The sequence below is a fragment of the Cynocephalus volans genome, chromosome 8 (assembly GCF_027409185.1).
Source record: "Cynocephalus volans isolate mCynVol1 chromosome 8, mCynVol1.pri, whole genome shotgun sequence".
In the NCBI taxonomy this organism is placed as follows: domain Eukaryota; kingdom Metazoa; phylum Chordata; class Mammalia; order Dermoptera; family Cynocephalidae; genus Cynocephalus; species Cynocephalus volans.
In genome coordinates, this window is record NC_084467.1 from 126,788,357 (window position 1) to 126,804,905 (window position 16,549).

The 16,549-nt window shown below is 36.4% G+C and overlaps 1 protein-coding gene across 1 annotated transcript in view; it reads left to right on the forward strand.

Annotated features, from left to right (window-relative positions):
• Positions 1-16,549, forward strand: part of FIRRM (FIGNL1 interacting regulator of recombination and mitosis) — a 43,921-nt gene that overhangs the window by 8,105 nt on the left and 19,267 nt on the right. The window contains exons 7-10 of the mRNA XM_063105486.1: positions 6,944-7,028; positions 8,805-8,943; positions 13,288-13,368; positions 14,410-14,474. Of these exons, the coding sequence (XP_062961556.1) occupies positions 6,944-7,028; positions 8,805-8,943; positions 13,288-13,368; positions 14,410-14,474 (370 nt within the window). The remainder of the gene's footprint in view (positions 1-6,943; positions 7,029-8,804; positions 8,944-13,287; positions 13,369-14,409; positions 14,475-16,549) is intronic.

A 16,549-nucleotide genomic window follows, 5' to 3' on the forward strand; every position in this document is an offset into this window, starting at 1 on the left:
CCAGTATCTTTTACTCTGTAACAAACCACCCCCAAATCTATTTTAATTATTTACAATTCAGTGAGTCTGGAGTTTAGGCTGGGATCAGCTGAGACAACTTCCTCTGCTCCACACGGTACAGCTGGTTCACTCAGTTTTATGGTCAACATCACTCACATCTGGCTGTTGGCAGAGGGAGAAGTACTGAGAAAGCCATGTGTAGCACATCATCCAGCAGACTAACCCTGGCTCAGTCACCTCATGGTGGTCTCAGGGTTTCCAAGAACAGCAAGAGAGGGCAAGTCCCAATACGCAGGCACTTTTCATTTCTGCTCACCTCAATTTTATTATTGCCCCCATAGCCAAAGCAAGTCATGGGGCTAAGCCCAGAGTCAGTGTGGAAAGTAGTGGATGCAAAAAGGGCAGTTATGGCCTTTTACCATAAGCAGAGTAAAAGCGTTACATGAGTACTGTGTAAAGTAGTTTTAATTCTTCCTTGTTAGGCTTTCTTTCCTTAGCAGTTGATTTCGTGATGTTGGATTAGAATTGTAACTATCAAATATTTCCCCTATTTATAATAGGGCACAACTTTTATTCCACTGAGCATTTTTAGTTTTTTTTAGGTTATAGGGTAGGTATAAACTTCAAAAGTTAATTTTCCATAATTTATAAAAACCTTAAATCCAAAGTCTAACACTTATTTTCAATAATTATTCTGGTACAGTTATTTTTTAATTCAATCAAATGTTGAAATTTTTCAGTAGATACTTTTTTTAAATTTAATTTTATTTTACTTCTCAAAATACATTGTACTTGATTTTCATGCCCCTTTACCATTCCTCTCCACCCCGCCCCCACATCGTATCTGTGGACTTGGCTTAAATAGCTCAAGGAATTTTTGTGGTTATTTGTCTTCTTTCCCCCACCCTTTATTTGTTTGTGTGTTTATTTATTTATATATTTTTAGCTCCCACAAATAAGTGAGAAAATGTGGTATTTTTCTTTCTGTGCCTCATGTGTTCCACTTAATATAATTTTCTCCAAGTCCATCCATGTTGTTGCTAATTTTAGTATTTCATTCTTTTTTATAGCAGAGTAGTATTCCTCTGTGTAGATGTACCATAGTTTCCATATCCACTCATCGGATGATGGACATTTGGGCTGGTTCCAGCTCTTGGCTGTTGTAGATAGAGCTTCAATAAACATTGGAGTACAGGTATCCCTTTGGCATGAGATTTCCATTCTTCTGGGTATATTCCCAGCAGTGGGATCGCTGGGTCATATGGTAGATCTATCTGTAGTTGTTTGAGGAACTTCCATATCATTTTCCATAAAGGCTGCACCGTTTTGCAGCCCCATCAATAGTGGATGAGAATTCCTTTTTCTCCGCAGCCTCTCCAGCACTTATCATTCTCAGTCTTTTGGATGTTAGCTATCCTAACTGGAGTGAGATGGTATCTCAGTGTGGTTTTGATTTGTATTTCCTGGATGCTGAGTGATATTGAGCACTTTTTCATGTGTCTGTTCGCCATTCGTATATCTTCCTTTGAGAAATGTCTGTTCAGCTCCTTTGCCCATTTTTTAAATGGGTTATTTGTTTTTTTGTTGTAAAGGTGTTTGAGTTCCTTTTATATTCTGGATATTAATCCTTTGTCAGATGTATATTTAGCAGATATTTTCTCCTACTCTGTTGGTTGTTTTTTTACTCTTGATTGTTTCTTTTGATGTGCAGAAGCTTTTTAATTTGATATAATCCCATTTATTTATTTTACCTTTAGTTGCCTGTGCTTCTTGGGTCCTATTCATGAATTCTGTACCCACTCCTATTTCCTGGAATGTTTCCCCTATGTTTTCTTTAGGGAGTTTTATTGTTTCAGGGTGTATATTTAATTTCTTTAATCCATTTTGAGTTGATTTTGGTATATGGTGAAAGATACAGGTCTAGTTTCATTCTCCTACAGATGATTATCCAGTTTTCCCAGCACCATTCATTGAAAAGGCAGTTTCTTCCCCAGTATGTAAACTTGCTGCCTTTGTCAAAGATCAGATGGCTGTAGGCATATGGGTTAATTTCTGGGTTCTTTATTCTGTTCCATTGATCCATGTGTCTGTTTTTATGCCAGTACCATGCTGTTTTGGTTATTATAGCTGTGTAATATAGTTTAAAGTCAGGTAGTGTTATGCCACCAGCTTTATTTTTTATGCTCAGGATTGCTTTGGCTATGCATGGTCTTTTGTTGTTCTATATAAATGTCCGGATAGCTTTTTCCATCTCAGAGAAAAATGTCATTGGAATTTTGATGGGGATTGCATTGAATTTGTAGATCACTTTGCATAATATGGACATTTTCACAATGTTAATTCTTCCAATCCAAGAGCATGGGATATCTTTCCATCTTCTTGTGTCCTTTTTAAACCTCAACAGCGGTTTGTAGTTCTCTTCGTAGAGATTTTTCACATCCTTGGTCAGCTTTATTCCTAAATATTTTATTTTTTGGTGGCTATTGTAAATGGGCTAGCTTTCTTGATTTCTTTTTCTTCATGTTCACTGGTGGAGTATAGAAATACTACTGATTTTTGTGTGTTGATTTTGTACCCTGCACCTTTACTGAAATTGTTTATCAACTCTAGGAGTTTTTTTTTTATAGAAGCTTTAGGCTTTTCGATATATAGGATCATATCATCTGCAAAAAAGGACAGCTTGATTTTATCGTTTCCAATCTGGGTGCCCTTTTATTTCCTTCTCTTCTCTGATTGCTCTGGCTAGTACTTCCAACACTATGTTGAATAGGAGTCGTGAGAGTGGGCATCCTTGTCTAGTTCCTGTTCCTTCCTGTTCAAGATGATATTGACAGTGGGCTTATCGTATATGGCTTTAATTATGTTGAGATAGTTTCCGTCTATGCCTAGCTTGTGGAGATTCTTTATCATGAAAGGATGTTGAATTTTGTCAAATGTTTTTTCAGCGTCAATAGAGATGATCATGTGGTTTATGTCTTTGCTTTTATTAACATGGTATATCACATTTATTGATTTGCATATGTTGAACCAACCTTGCATCCCTGGGATGAATCCCACTTGATCATGGTGTATAATTTTCTGTATGTGTTGCTGTATTCTGTTAGCTAGTATTTTATTGAGGATTTTTGCATCTATATTCATCAATGATATTGGCCTGTAGTTTTCTATTTTTGATGCATCTTTGTCTGGTTTTGGTATCAGGGTGATATTTGCCTCATAGAATGAGTTTAGGGGACTGGCCTCTGTTTCAATCTTTTGGAACAGTTTGTAGAGGATTGGTATGAGTTCCTCTTTGAAGATATGGCAGAACACTGCAGTGAACCCATCTGGTCCTGGGATTTTCTTTGTTGGGAGCCTTCTGATAACAGCTTCAATCTCCTTTATTGTTATTGGTCTGTTCAGATTTTCTATATCTTCTTGGCTCAGTTTTGGTAATATGTATGTATCCAGAGATTTATCCATTTCCTCCAGATTTTCAAATTTGTTGGCATATAGATGTTTATAGTAGTCTCTAAAGATTCCTTGTATTTCTGAGGTGTCAGTTGTAATATCACCTTTTTCGTTTCTAATTTTTGTTATTTGGGTCTTCTGTCTTCTTAGTAAGTCTTGCTAAAGGTTTGTCAATTTTATTAATCTTTTCAAAGAACGAACTTTTTGTTTCATTGATCTTTTGTATTATTTTTCGTATTTCTATTTCATTTAGTTCTGCTTTGATCTTAATTATTTCTTTCTGTCTATTAACTTTAGGTTTGGATTGTTCTTATTTTTCTAGATCTTTAAGGTGAAGTGTTAGGTTATTTATTTGCCATCTTTCCATTCTTCTGAAGTAAGCATTTAATGCAATAAATTTCCCCCTTAAAACTGTGTTTGCAGTATCCCACAGGTTTTGGTATGATGTGTCATTATTTTCATTAGTTTCAAGAATTTTTTTTTTTTTTTCCTTAAAAGATGACCGGTAAGGGGATCTTAACCCTTGACTTGGTGTTGTCAGCACCATGCTCAAAGTGAGCTAACCGGCCATCCCTATATAGGATCCGAACCCGTGGCCTTAGTGTTATCAGCATCTCACTATCCCAAGTGAGCCACGAGCCGGCCCTTCAAGAAATTTTTTGATTTCCTGATTAATTTCTTCTTGGACCCACATGTCATTAAGTAGAATGTTGTTTAATTTCCATGAGTTTGTATAGTTTTCAGAGTTTTGTTTATTATTGATTTCTAATTTTAATCCATTGTGATCAGAAAAAATACATGGGATAATTCCACTTTTTTTGAATTTTTTAAAACTTGCTTTGTGACCTAACGTGTGGTCTATCCTGGAGAATGTTCTATGTGCTGATGAGAAGAATGAATATTCTGAGGTTGTTGGGTGGAATGTTCTGTAGATATCTGCCAAATCCAGTTGATCTAAAGTATTGTTTAGATCTTGTGTTTTTCTGTTGATTTTTTGCCTAGATGATCTGTCCAATGATGAGAGTTGGGTGTTCAGGTCCCCCACTATTATGGTGTTAGTGTCTGTTTCTTTTTTTAGATCTAATAGTGTTTGCTTTGTAAATCTGGCTGCTCCGACATTAGGTCTGTCTATATTTATGATTGTTATGTCTTCTTGATGGATAGATCCTTTTATCATTATATAGTGGCCACCTTTATCTCTTTTAATGGTTTTTGCTTTAAAGTCTATTTTATCTGATATAATAATAGCTGCTCCAGCTCATTTTTCATTTCTACTTGCATGATATATCTTTTTCCATCCTTTCACTCTTAGTCTATGTGTGTCTTTACAGGTCAAGTGAGTTTCTTGGAGACAGCATATTGTTGGGTCCATCTTTTTAATCCAGTCAGTCAGTCTGTGTCTTTTGAACAGGGAAAGTCCCTTTATATTCAGAGTTATTATTGAAAGGTGTTGATTTACTCTTAGTATTATACTGATTTTTGTTTAGAAGTCTTAAGTATCTTTTGTTCCTTTCTTTCAAATTTTCTGTTTGTCTTTATTTGTTGGTTGGGGTGATAGATAAACTATTTTTTCTCTCTTTTGTTAGCATTTTTGTTTTGCTGGTAGGTGTTGTTCTTTCTCGTGTATTCATGGTAGCGATGGTTGTTTTTGTGGTATCAAACCCAGTACTTCCTTGAGAATTTCTTGTAGGGCTGGTTGTGTGGTAGTGAACTTCCACAGTTTTTGTCTGTGAAATATACTATTTATCCTTCATTTTGGAAGGATAGCCTTGCTGGGTAAAGTATTCTTGGCTGGCAGTTTTTGTCCTTTAGTGTTTTGAATATATCATTCCATTCTTTTCTAGCTTTTAGAGTTTCTGATGAAAAGTCTGTTGTTATTTTGAGTGGGGCTTCCTTATAAGTGACTTGACACTTCTCTCTTGCAGCTTTTAAGATTCTCTCTTTGTCTTTGATTTTTGTCAGTGTGATTATCACATGTCTTAGAGAGGACCTTTTTGGGTTGAATGTGTTTGGTGATCTTTGGGCTTCCTGAATCTGGGGATCTGTGGCTTTCCCTATAACAGGGAAGTTTTCTGCTGTTAACTCATTGAGTATGTTTTCAATGCCATTTCCTTTTTCCTCCCCTTCAGGAATACCCATGATTCGGATATTTGAGTGCTTACGGTTGTCAGTTGTCTCTCTTAAATTTTCTTCAATTTTTTGGATTCTTTTTTCTTTTTTCTGGTCTGACTGTGATAATTCAAACAGCCTGTCTTCAAGGTCAGAAATTGTCTCTTCTGCTTGCTCAAGTCTGCTGGTTAAACTCCGTTGTATTTTTTATTTCATTGAATGAATCCTCCAGCTGCACAAGCTCAGCTACATTCTTTTTCAAGGCATTGATTTCTTTGTACATTTCTTCTTTCAGATCCTGTATGTTTTTTCTCATTTCATTGTGCTGTTTCACTGAGCTTTCTTGTATCTCATTTAGTTTCCTTAGAATAGTTACTCTAAATTCCTTGTCTGTCATTTCAAAGACTTCCTGTTCTATAGGATCTAGCACTTGTAAGTTATTAATTTCCTTTTGTGGTGCTGTACTTTCTTGATTTTTCATATTACTGGTTTCTTTCCTTGGTGTTTTGTCATTGTGGCTGGGGTATCACAGTCCACTCATTTCACCCTGATGTCTGGCTTGGATCCTGAAGGGTCTGCTGCTTCTGGACAGCAGAAACTAGCCTGGACTGGAAGTACCACCCCACCTGTCTTCACTGGCTGGTCGAGTGGCATGGAGGTCCAAAGCCTCTCAAGTTGCTCATGGAGACAGGCGGCCTGGGCCGAAAGTCCTGCCCCACCTGCCTTCACCTTGTCAGGTTCGGGGCTTGGAAGCCTGTGCCTCTCGGGTCGCTCACGGAGACGGATGGCCTGCGCCGGAGGTCCCACGTTGCCTGCGTTCACCAGCTTGTCTGGCTTGGAGCTTGGGAACCCGGAGCCTCTCAGGTCGCTCATGGAGATGGGACAGCCTGGGCCCGTCAGCCTTCACCAGCTCGTCTGGCTCAGGACTTGGGAACCTGTGCCTCTGAGGTTGCTCATGGAGACGGACGGCCTGTGCCGCCTGCGTTCACCACTCGTCTGACTTGGGGCTTAGGAGCCCAGAGACTCTCAGGTCGCTCACGGAGATGGAACGGCCTGCGCCAGAAGTGGCGCCCCGGCTCTGCCTATTTTCTCTGGCCGGCAGGCTCGGGGTGTGTGGGTCCAAAAGCTCTGAAGTCTCTCTGTGAAATGGAGAGCAACCTCAACTGGGGTCCCACGGTAGGCAGCTCCTGTCCGTTCCAGCACAGAGTTTGAGTCCTTTGTCACTGCTCCTCAAAAGCTGCAAATTGGTTGCTCTGTGGGAGAGAGTGACACCAGGAACCGACTACTCCACCATCTTGACCCCTCCCCGATACTTTTAAATATAGAAGAAACTCACCCATATGATATTTGAATATCCTAAGAGTTCTATTATTTTTCTTTGTAGTTATTCACTCATTATTGGATATCTGCTCTGTTATTTCCAGTATGGACCATGCATTTCATGCCAATACTTGGAAATTTATAATTAAGTAAGTTTGTTTGTTTTTACTTTTTATAATATATTTTCCATATCCCAAATCTTAATTATTCATAAGTTTTCTTAGATTGCATTTGAAACATTTTGTGGAGGTGTATATAATGTTTACTGACACTGCTGTCTTATAATCCAGAGAGTCTACATGTAGCTCAAACCAAATTGGACTTCTTTGCTCTGCTGCTTCTAAAATTTTTTTTCAAAAGTTCCAGTTAGCTAGTTCTTCTGAAATAATGGGCCATGGGCCAGACTAGACCTTAACCACTTGCCTGCTCATATTGTTTAACCAACCATCAAGTATCCTATTACTGGGCTTAGACAAATTAGTAACTAATTAGAGCTGAATATTATCCCTTCATTATGCACTTTAAAGTTATTCAAGTGTGATTCCATTTATAAAGCAATTTTAATCTTCTGAAACTGGAGCATTGTGAGTGGTTATTATGGAGAGTGCTCATAGCATTTATCAGCATCTTAGGAGTGGGAGCAAATACAGTTGTCATGTACAAATGGTTAAGAAACTCTACTTTATACACATGCCTAAAACATTAAAGGTCAATGTAGTACTTTCAGGTCTTAGGTGCTTTTCTTGCACCACGAGGACATTAAGTAGTCAACAAGTAATAGCGCAGTGGTTAAGAGTGTCACCTCTGAGCAGTACTGCATGTGCTTGAATCCATTCTGAGATCGCTTACTCCTTCTGAGCCCTTGGGAAATTTGGTTAATTTCTTTTTCTTTCTTTTTTTCTTTTTTTCTTTTTGCTGGCTGAACAGGGATTGAACCCCATACCTTGGTGTTATCAGCACCATGCTCTAACCAAATGAGCTAACCAGCCAGCTGGTTAATTTCTTTGAACCTTAGTTTACTCATCTGAAAATGGAAGTAATAATAATAGCACCTTTTTGATAAGGTTATCCTGAAAATTGAGTTAATCACTTTCAAATGCTTAGAACTGTGCATGACACATAGTTCTCAATGAAGTAGCCACATCACCATCGTCATCATCAGATATCTTCCACTCTTGCCACCTTCCAATTCATTTTCTACCCAGCATTCAGAATAATCTTTTATAAAAGTAAATCAGATCATATTACTCTACTGCTTCAAGTCTATCTCATTTTACTAAGACTAACAACCTGATCCTCTCTGGACTTTCCTTCAGCAACCCATCTCACACTGCTGTCTCCGTGCTCTTAGTTCTTCAAACATACAAATTCTCCTTGTCCTGGAGCCTTATCATAGCTTTTCCCTCTGTCTAGGATGCTCCGTCCCCTATTCTGCACCTTGCTAACTCCTTATCTTTAAGTTCGCTTAAGTGTTATATCTTAATGACAGCATTCTTTGATATCCTCACCCTAAGAATAAGTTAGATTAGGTCTCTCTACTGTAGCACCTTAGACTTTTCCATTTTCGCATTTATCACAACCTTAATTAACTATTCATTAATTATTCTCAGAATTATTTAATGTTCTTTCATGGTAGACCACAGGTTCCATGCACATAGAAACCTCTTTATCTTTATGCTAGACCTAGCAGAGTGCCTGGCACATAGTAAAGTTCAATTCATATTTTACATGGAATGAAAAATTAGCAACTTACTTAGACAAACATAACTGCTTCAGAAGTAAATTTGGCACATCTTAGTTATACCATGTCTAATGTATGTGACACATTATGATTTTTTTAAATGTTCTGTAAAGTAGATATTTTAGGGTCCTGAGTTATGTGATGTGTTAGTTGTGGTGATTGTATTTTCTTTTTGTTCATTTAGGCAGAGCCTCAAGCACCAGTCAGTTATAAAGAGCCAGTTGAAACACAAAGATATAATTACTAGCTTGTGTGAAGACATTCTTTACTCCTTCCATTCTTGTTTACAGTTAGCTGAGCAGATGACACAGACAGATGTGCAGGTAAAATACGGTCTAATAGCACTTTAAAAAGCAACTCTTATTTCCTCTGGCAATTACTAAATCTCATTTGAATGTATGGATCAGCCTATTTAAGAGGGTTTTTTTTTTTTTTTCCATTTTTTAAAAAAAGTCTGTGGGATTATTCATAGCCCGTAATTACTTTTCAGCCAGGATATTGCATTAGACTCTAACTGCTCTCATTGCCTTTAGAGTTCCACCTATCCCCTCTGTTTGTATACTAACTGCTTGGTCAAGACATTCTCTTCAGAATCCTTTCATTCTTTTCTGCTTAATTAGAGCAAAAATCTAATCCATTTTTCCCATATTTATTTAAGGTCTTCTTAGTATAGCCATAATCAACCTTTCTGTCTTTTCCAATGCATTACAACCTTTAGTTATACAAGTGTGCTTGTGTGTTTATGTGTATGCATTTGTTTTTAAAATTGTCATGTATTTAATGTTTATTTTGATTTCAGAAAGCTACAGTGTTGAATTGGCATCCCATTTATGAAACAGATTGTCTTCTAAAAAATTATTTGTAATATGATGATGGGAATTATAGCTTATTTTCCTATAGCAATGTTGTATATAATATCTTTTTTGTTCTCAGACTAGCCCTCTAATTTTATTTAACTCCTAAGACCCCTAAATTATAGGATGAACAATACTCAGATCTAACAGTTATATGTAACAATTCTAATGGGAAAATGAATTGAGTGTTTCTTCCTAGAACAGCAATAACTCAGCCCCTCTTGTTGTAGACCTGCAATCTAATACAGAGAATTCTTTTGTACCTGTGTTCTTCCCTGCCAAACAGCTGTGGGGATGAAGGCGTAGGGATTCATCCAGGTCCTAAAACTGGTATCAACTCTTTGAGCAGGGATGATTTGTAAGGACAGACCCTAGAGGAGGGTAGAACTTTGAAAAGGAGTTCTGAAGGTAGTAAGAAGGATGTGAGGATTAGCTTGGGGGGGCTTACCTTTTTCTTCTTGCTTCTCTTCTTTTTCTCTTGTCTATCCTCCCCTTATATCCCTTCTCTCATTTTCCCTTTTCTTTCTTTTTGGTCCCCACTTCCTTCAACTACCCTTTCTGATTCCCCTCACCATGCTGAAAGGAGGAGTTTGGCTGGATATCCTATGTCAATGGCAGAAAAGTTGTTCCATTCTACACCTTTATTGTCTGCAGTTATATCCTTAGCCCTAACCTCCTCCTCTTTCAATTTCCTTCTTGCTTTTCCCCATCTAGTACTTGTAGAGTAAGATTAAGCAGAATATTCCTGGACAGGAAAAAGATAAGGAAAGCTTAAGCTGTAACAGTATAATCTATACTGGCAAGAGAAAAGAGTCTGGGATGCCTAGCCAGGGTGGTTATTCGTATATTAGTTCAGGTTATATAAACTGCTCATATATGAAAATCAGAGGATTTAAGTTGTAAATTCTCCTAACTGTCCAACCAAATTCTTATGTTTTTACTCATTTGTGCAAATATGGGACTGCGCATTGTCCATTGCCTGAAATGGAGCTTTGAGATGGACTGTATAATTTCTCCAGTCTTCAGTCTACATTTTGATCAGCAATGCCCTCTGCTGTTCACTATTAATATTGACTTAGGAATAAAACTTAAAAGCTTTTCAAGCAATTTTCACTTTGTGTCTTAGTCTGTTCAGGCTGTTATAACAAAATACCTTGAACTGGGTAATTTATAAATAATTTCTCACAGTTCTAGAGTCTGGGAAGTTCAAGATCAAGGCAGCATCAGATTCAGTGCCTGGTGAGGGCCTGCTTCTGCTTCAAAGATGGTGCCTTCTTGTTGCGTCCTTACTTGGTGAAAGGACAAGGGAGCTCCCTGCACCTTCTTTCATAAGGGCGTTAATCCCATTCATGAGGATAGAGCCCTCATGACTTAATACTTCCCAAAAGGCCCTACCTCTTCGTACCATCATATTGGGTATTAGGTTCCAACATATGAATTTTGAGGGACACCAACATTCAGCCCACTATATCTCACTTTCAAAAATGTCAAAACCAATAGATTTAATTTCTAGTATGCTATGTTCGGAAGCAAATGGGTGTATCAATCTCAGTTTTAGTTTTCGGGGGCTTCCATAACAAATTACCACAAACTGGGTGCCTTAAGACAACAGAAATTTATTCTCTCACAGTTCTAGAGGCAAAAGTCTAAAATTTGTCAACAGGGCCATGTTCTCAGAAAGGCTCTAAGGGAGAATCTGTTCCATTTATACCTTTCTCTTAGCTTCTAGTGTTGCTGGCAATCCTTGGCATTCCTTGGCTTGCAGGTGTATAACTTGTATCTCTGCCTCTGTCATCACCTGATATTCTCTCCCTGTGTCTTCACATCATCTTTTTATAAAAACACCAGTCATATTGGGTTAAGGGCACACCTTACTCTAGTATGGCCTTATCTCAACTATTTATGTCTGCTGTGACCCTACTGCAAATAAGGTCACATTCTGATGTACTGGAATTTAGGACTTCATCATATCTTTTCTGGAGAGACACCCATAACAGCCCCTAACATTGATATTTATTCTCTACTGACTTGAACTTGAGGTCAAAAAGAGAATATTGTATTAAACCTTTTAACATTAGGTTTTTTAGCCAACAATTATTTAGTTTTTCTGTAAATGTAGGGAAGTTTATTTGTAAGTCTCTTCTATATAATTTAATTTCCACTATAATTCCTACTTTTGTTTATATGCTTATAGAAATTTGTATTATTCAGAAAATAAACATACCATTATATCTATTGCCTGCACTTAGATTTATTGCCTGCTACATTTAGATTTTATCAGTATTTTGTTTTATTTAAAGAAAGGAAAAATGGGTACTGTTGGAAAAGAAATAAAAAATAGTCAATTAACATTAAAGTTAAGATATATTATTTTCATATGAAATAATTCTCAAAATTAAAGAAAATAATTTATCTACTTGATCTAATTTTATGGCACTAACTTAAAGCTCTTTGGATCGTAGTGAGTATTATACATTTGGGTGACAAAACAACCAATACTTACTGAGCCAAGTTACATTGTCAGACACTATTTAAACCTCACAACTATCCTAGTATTAACTTCATTGGAGATGAGGGAACTGGGCCACACAGAGGTTTAAAAACTTTCACATGGTCACATAATAGTTGAGGTAGGGCTAGGATTTAACCCCAGGCAAGATGACTTAATAGCCTTCTGTCTCCCCTGCATGCACATGCTATTGGCACTACCCACTGTTTTACCAATTTCAAATGTAATACATAATCAGAAAACTCTCACACTTTACACAAATATCTAGCATGGAAAGTCTAATCCTGCTTTCATCTGCTAGAGAGAACCACAGGAAAGGTTTTGATATATTTGAGTGGAGGGGGAGAGCAAATATTAACACATAACACATTTTAAAATAATAGGATTACTTTATACATATGTATTGTTTCACAACTTGATTTTTTATTTAACTGTCTATCTTAGGGCTTTGTTTGTCCGTGATGGGGTATCTATCCCATTCTCTTTAGCAGCTATATGGTATTACAGTTTGTGGCTATACAATGAATTTATTTAGCCATTGTCTACTTGATGGACACTTGGTAGCCATTGTCTACTTGATGGACACTTGGTTTGTTTCAGTTTTCACTATATAAAAAAGTTGTATTGCCTATCTGTGCTAGTATTCCTATAGGATATATTTCCAGAAATGAATTGCTGCTCAATTAATGAGTTTTAATACTTTATCTTTTCATAATAATGAGAAGATTATTTTATATTCCCACCAAGGGTAAAAGAAAATGCTTATTACTGTACTTTCTTACCAGTTCAGAGATATTATCAGCCTTTTAATCTTTGCTAATTAAATAGACCTCAGTCCTTGCCACTCCCAAAAGATATATAATTTGGTCATAATTTGGATTTTTTCAGTATTAATTTATTAGTAGTTTGTTATTTCTTTTCTGCAAACTGCATTTTCATATCTTTTACCTGTCAGTAATACCTTTTCTTTGATTATTCATTAACTTGATCCCCACATAGCAAAGAACAATAAGGTATTTAAATGTCTTTCACTTTCAGATCAACCAAGAAGGATCACCTCTTTTGCTGTTGTAGGTTAAGATTTCTTTTCAGTAATATAGAATTTAATTTTCTGAAATATCTCTATAGTCTTTGTTGTTTGTATTGCTCCTGCCAACAATTCAGAGAATTATGTTTTTTTGGAAATTTTTATACTCTGTGTTTATTAAGAGGTCTTTTTAGATAATATTGTCTGATTTACAAGTTAGGTAAATTTGTCTTTTTTTCTTATTTACCATGCTTTGTTATTTCCTTTTTTGGAACAGGATAATGCCGACTACAGATTATTTCAGAAAACACTCAAATTATGTCGTTTCTTTGCCAATTCCCTTTTGCACTACACTAAGGTAAGGTTTTATATAGGTTACTTTAATTTTAGTCCTTTCAAAAAACTTATCATGTATTATTCCTATTTCACAGAATATAAAGCTGAAGCTGAGATATCATACCTTAACTTGATCAAGTCACATAACTAAACCAGTAAAGTTGGAATTCAAATACAGGTGTGATTTCTTCATCCATTATGGATAGGCAATCTCTTATAAAGTCAATGAAATAGTTTTTATTGCATTACAAGGTAAAGAAAAAAATTTGATCAATTCCAAAAAAATTTAAATTCCCCTGAGAGAAAGGAATTGTTTAAAAAAAACAAAATGGCATAATTAGGGAAAATTTTGCCTCTTATACACCAAGCAAATATCAGATGGTTAACTATCCATCAAGTGCCATTGGTGCACTTCCCACAGTGTATCTCTGCCACTAGAATACATACCTTGCAAGCTGCAGGGAACCAGTATAAGCAGCAGCCAACTACTGTAATTGGTAGCTGCCCAGAAGCACCAGTCCAGTCAACACACCAAATAAAATGGCAGTGTGTCAGTAGCCAGTATGCCAGCCATGAAATTCTGACTCTTAATAAAGTCATTGGAGATCTTTACCTTTCCTCAGAAAGGAGCAAGACAAGGTCAAAAACACATTCAACATGGACGATAGGTTTTATAAAAAATCATTAATATCTATTACTAATAATGTTTCTTTCACTTGCTGTAAGCATTCTCAGATGTTCTTCTCTCCAAATAATCTCCCTTGACAATTTATCTATTGTATTTATATCTCTTCAGTTATCACTATTATTCTGATGACTCCCAATATGTGGGTCTCCCTAAAATTATGACACAGTTTTAAAGGTTTGAACACTGGTTACATAAAACAATAAGGCTTACTGGCTTACTTATTTAGCCTCATCCTCCTTTTTATTTTCATGTAAGATTTTTTTTTTTTAATGGGGCACATCCAGAATTTTATTTTATTTTGCATACCTTTGGGAGAGGATATATATTAGAAAGTCACATTGTATACAAAGAATGAATAGAGTTATTTTATTTTAGGAATTTCTTCCTTTTCTGTCTGATTCTTGCTGTACCTTGCACCAGCTTTATCTTCAGATACACAGGTAAGAAGAGTGCCATATGATAATTAAAATTTAACAATGTCATTTGTACTATGCAAACCTTAAGTGTATATCATTTTAAAATAAAACATCAGATTAATTTTTCTTAGTGCTTTAGTAAATTTTCATCTGTTTGCTTAAAAGAATTGGAGATGGAAGCTTTTGAAGGACAGATTCCACATGAGTTTTACTTATCTTTGTATTCTTAACTTGTACCTTATATGCAAGTGATAAATAATTGGTATGGTGATAAATTCAATAGCAAGAAGAAAAGGTTATATATATATATACACATTTATATGTCAGGCTTCTGCTCCACCACTTCACCAAAACAGCTTTCGTCAAGATCATCAGTGACCTCCATGTTGGTGCATCCATTGGTTGGTTTTAGTCCTCACCTCGTGTAACCTGTCAGCAGCACTTGACCCTTTTTTTTGAAAACTCTTTTCTTTTGGCTTCTAGGACACATCTCCTTCTTAGTTCTCTTCTGGGCTTACTAGCTGCTTCTTACTAGCTTCCTTAGCAGGTTCCCCCTCTTCCCAGCTTCTTTAAGTTGGGTGTGCCCCAGCACTCAGTCCTCAGGCTTATTCTCCATCTGTTGTCATTTAGTCTCAAGACTTTAAATTTCTCTCTCTCCCCTTTAATTTCTCACTGCCAATTAGGACATTTGCACTTAAACTGTTGCAGACTGAACTCTTGATTTCCACCTATTCCATCCCCACCACAGTGAAATCTGTGCCTATTGAAGCTTCCTCATTGCAGTTTAAATGGCAACTTCATTCTTTCAAATTGTTCAGGCCAAAAAACCTTGCCATCATCTTCAGTGTTTTTCTCTTGATCTCATACCCCACATCTAGTCCCTTAGCATATTCTGTCAATATTACCTTCAATATAAGTCCATATATTCAATATTATATATACAGAATCCAACCACTTCTCATCACCTGAACTCTTACCATCTGATTCAATCCACTGTTATTTTCTTGTCTGGATTTTGCACAAGAGCATCCTTCATTCTCTTTATTTCCACCCTTGCCTCACTCTATTCTGTTCTCTATACAGTTGCCAAAGTGAGTAATAAAAACATAAATCAAATGATGTGACTTCTCTGCTGAAACCCTCAAATGACTTTCATCAATAAAACTTTCTGCCCACCTTTCCTTGTTTTATTTTTTCTCCATAGTATTTACTTAACGTCTGCTATGTATTTACTTGCTCACTTCTTTAACTGTCCCCTTTCATTAGAGTGTAAATGCTGTAAAGGAAGTGACTTTGTATATTCTGTTTACTCCTGTGTCACCCACTCCTGGAACAGTGAATGGCATGTATACATAGGCACTTAATGAATATTAGTTGAACAAATTAATTTTAAAGTACATCCTTTGATTGAAAAAATATCGCTTTGCTCAGTAGCTATAGTTCAAGTCTGTGGAATTTCACTACCTATATTTTATTTATATGTGTCTTTTACCTTACTTACTATTTATTCTTCACAATAACTCTGAATCAATGTCACAAATGAAGAAACTGAAGCTTAGGGAAGCCAAATGAATGAACCAGAGTCACATAACTAAAAATGAACAGACTGGTGCTTTTTTCCATCACACTACAAAGACCTCAAGTGTTTGTCTTAAGTGCATCCTTTTAAATGCTGTTATCCCATGCTAGACAGTGTTCATGTACTATCAAGTTTACTACAGTTAACATGGCAAAAAATATTGAATACATATCTTATTTCATGTAGGTTTTGATTAAAGTTTAGCTCAAACCCCAGTTACTGAGACATTTCCATGAAAAGGTCTTTGTCCTCCTTCATTGTTAGTATACAGTCTATTTCTTGTAAAGCTCTGCTTCTGAGAAACTGAGCATTCATAGTAACTTCAGTGTCTACCTGTGTTAAAACAACTTTTTTTTTTTTTTTTTGGTGGCTGGCCAGTCCGGGAATCTGAACCCATGACCTGGGTGTTGTAAGGCTGCACTCTAACCATCTGAGCTAATTAGCTGGCCCTGAAACAAAGTTTAATAGAAGTAATTAAGCCAGAATTTATCAAAAATTTCTTTTTTTTTACACATGATGT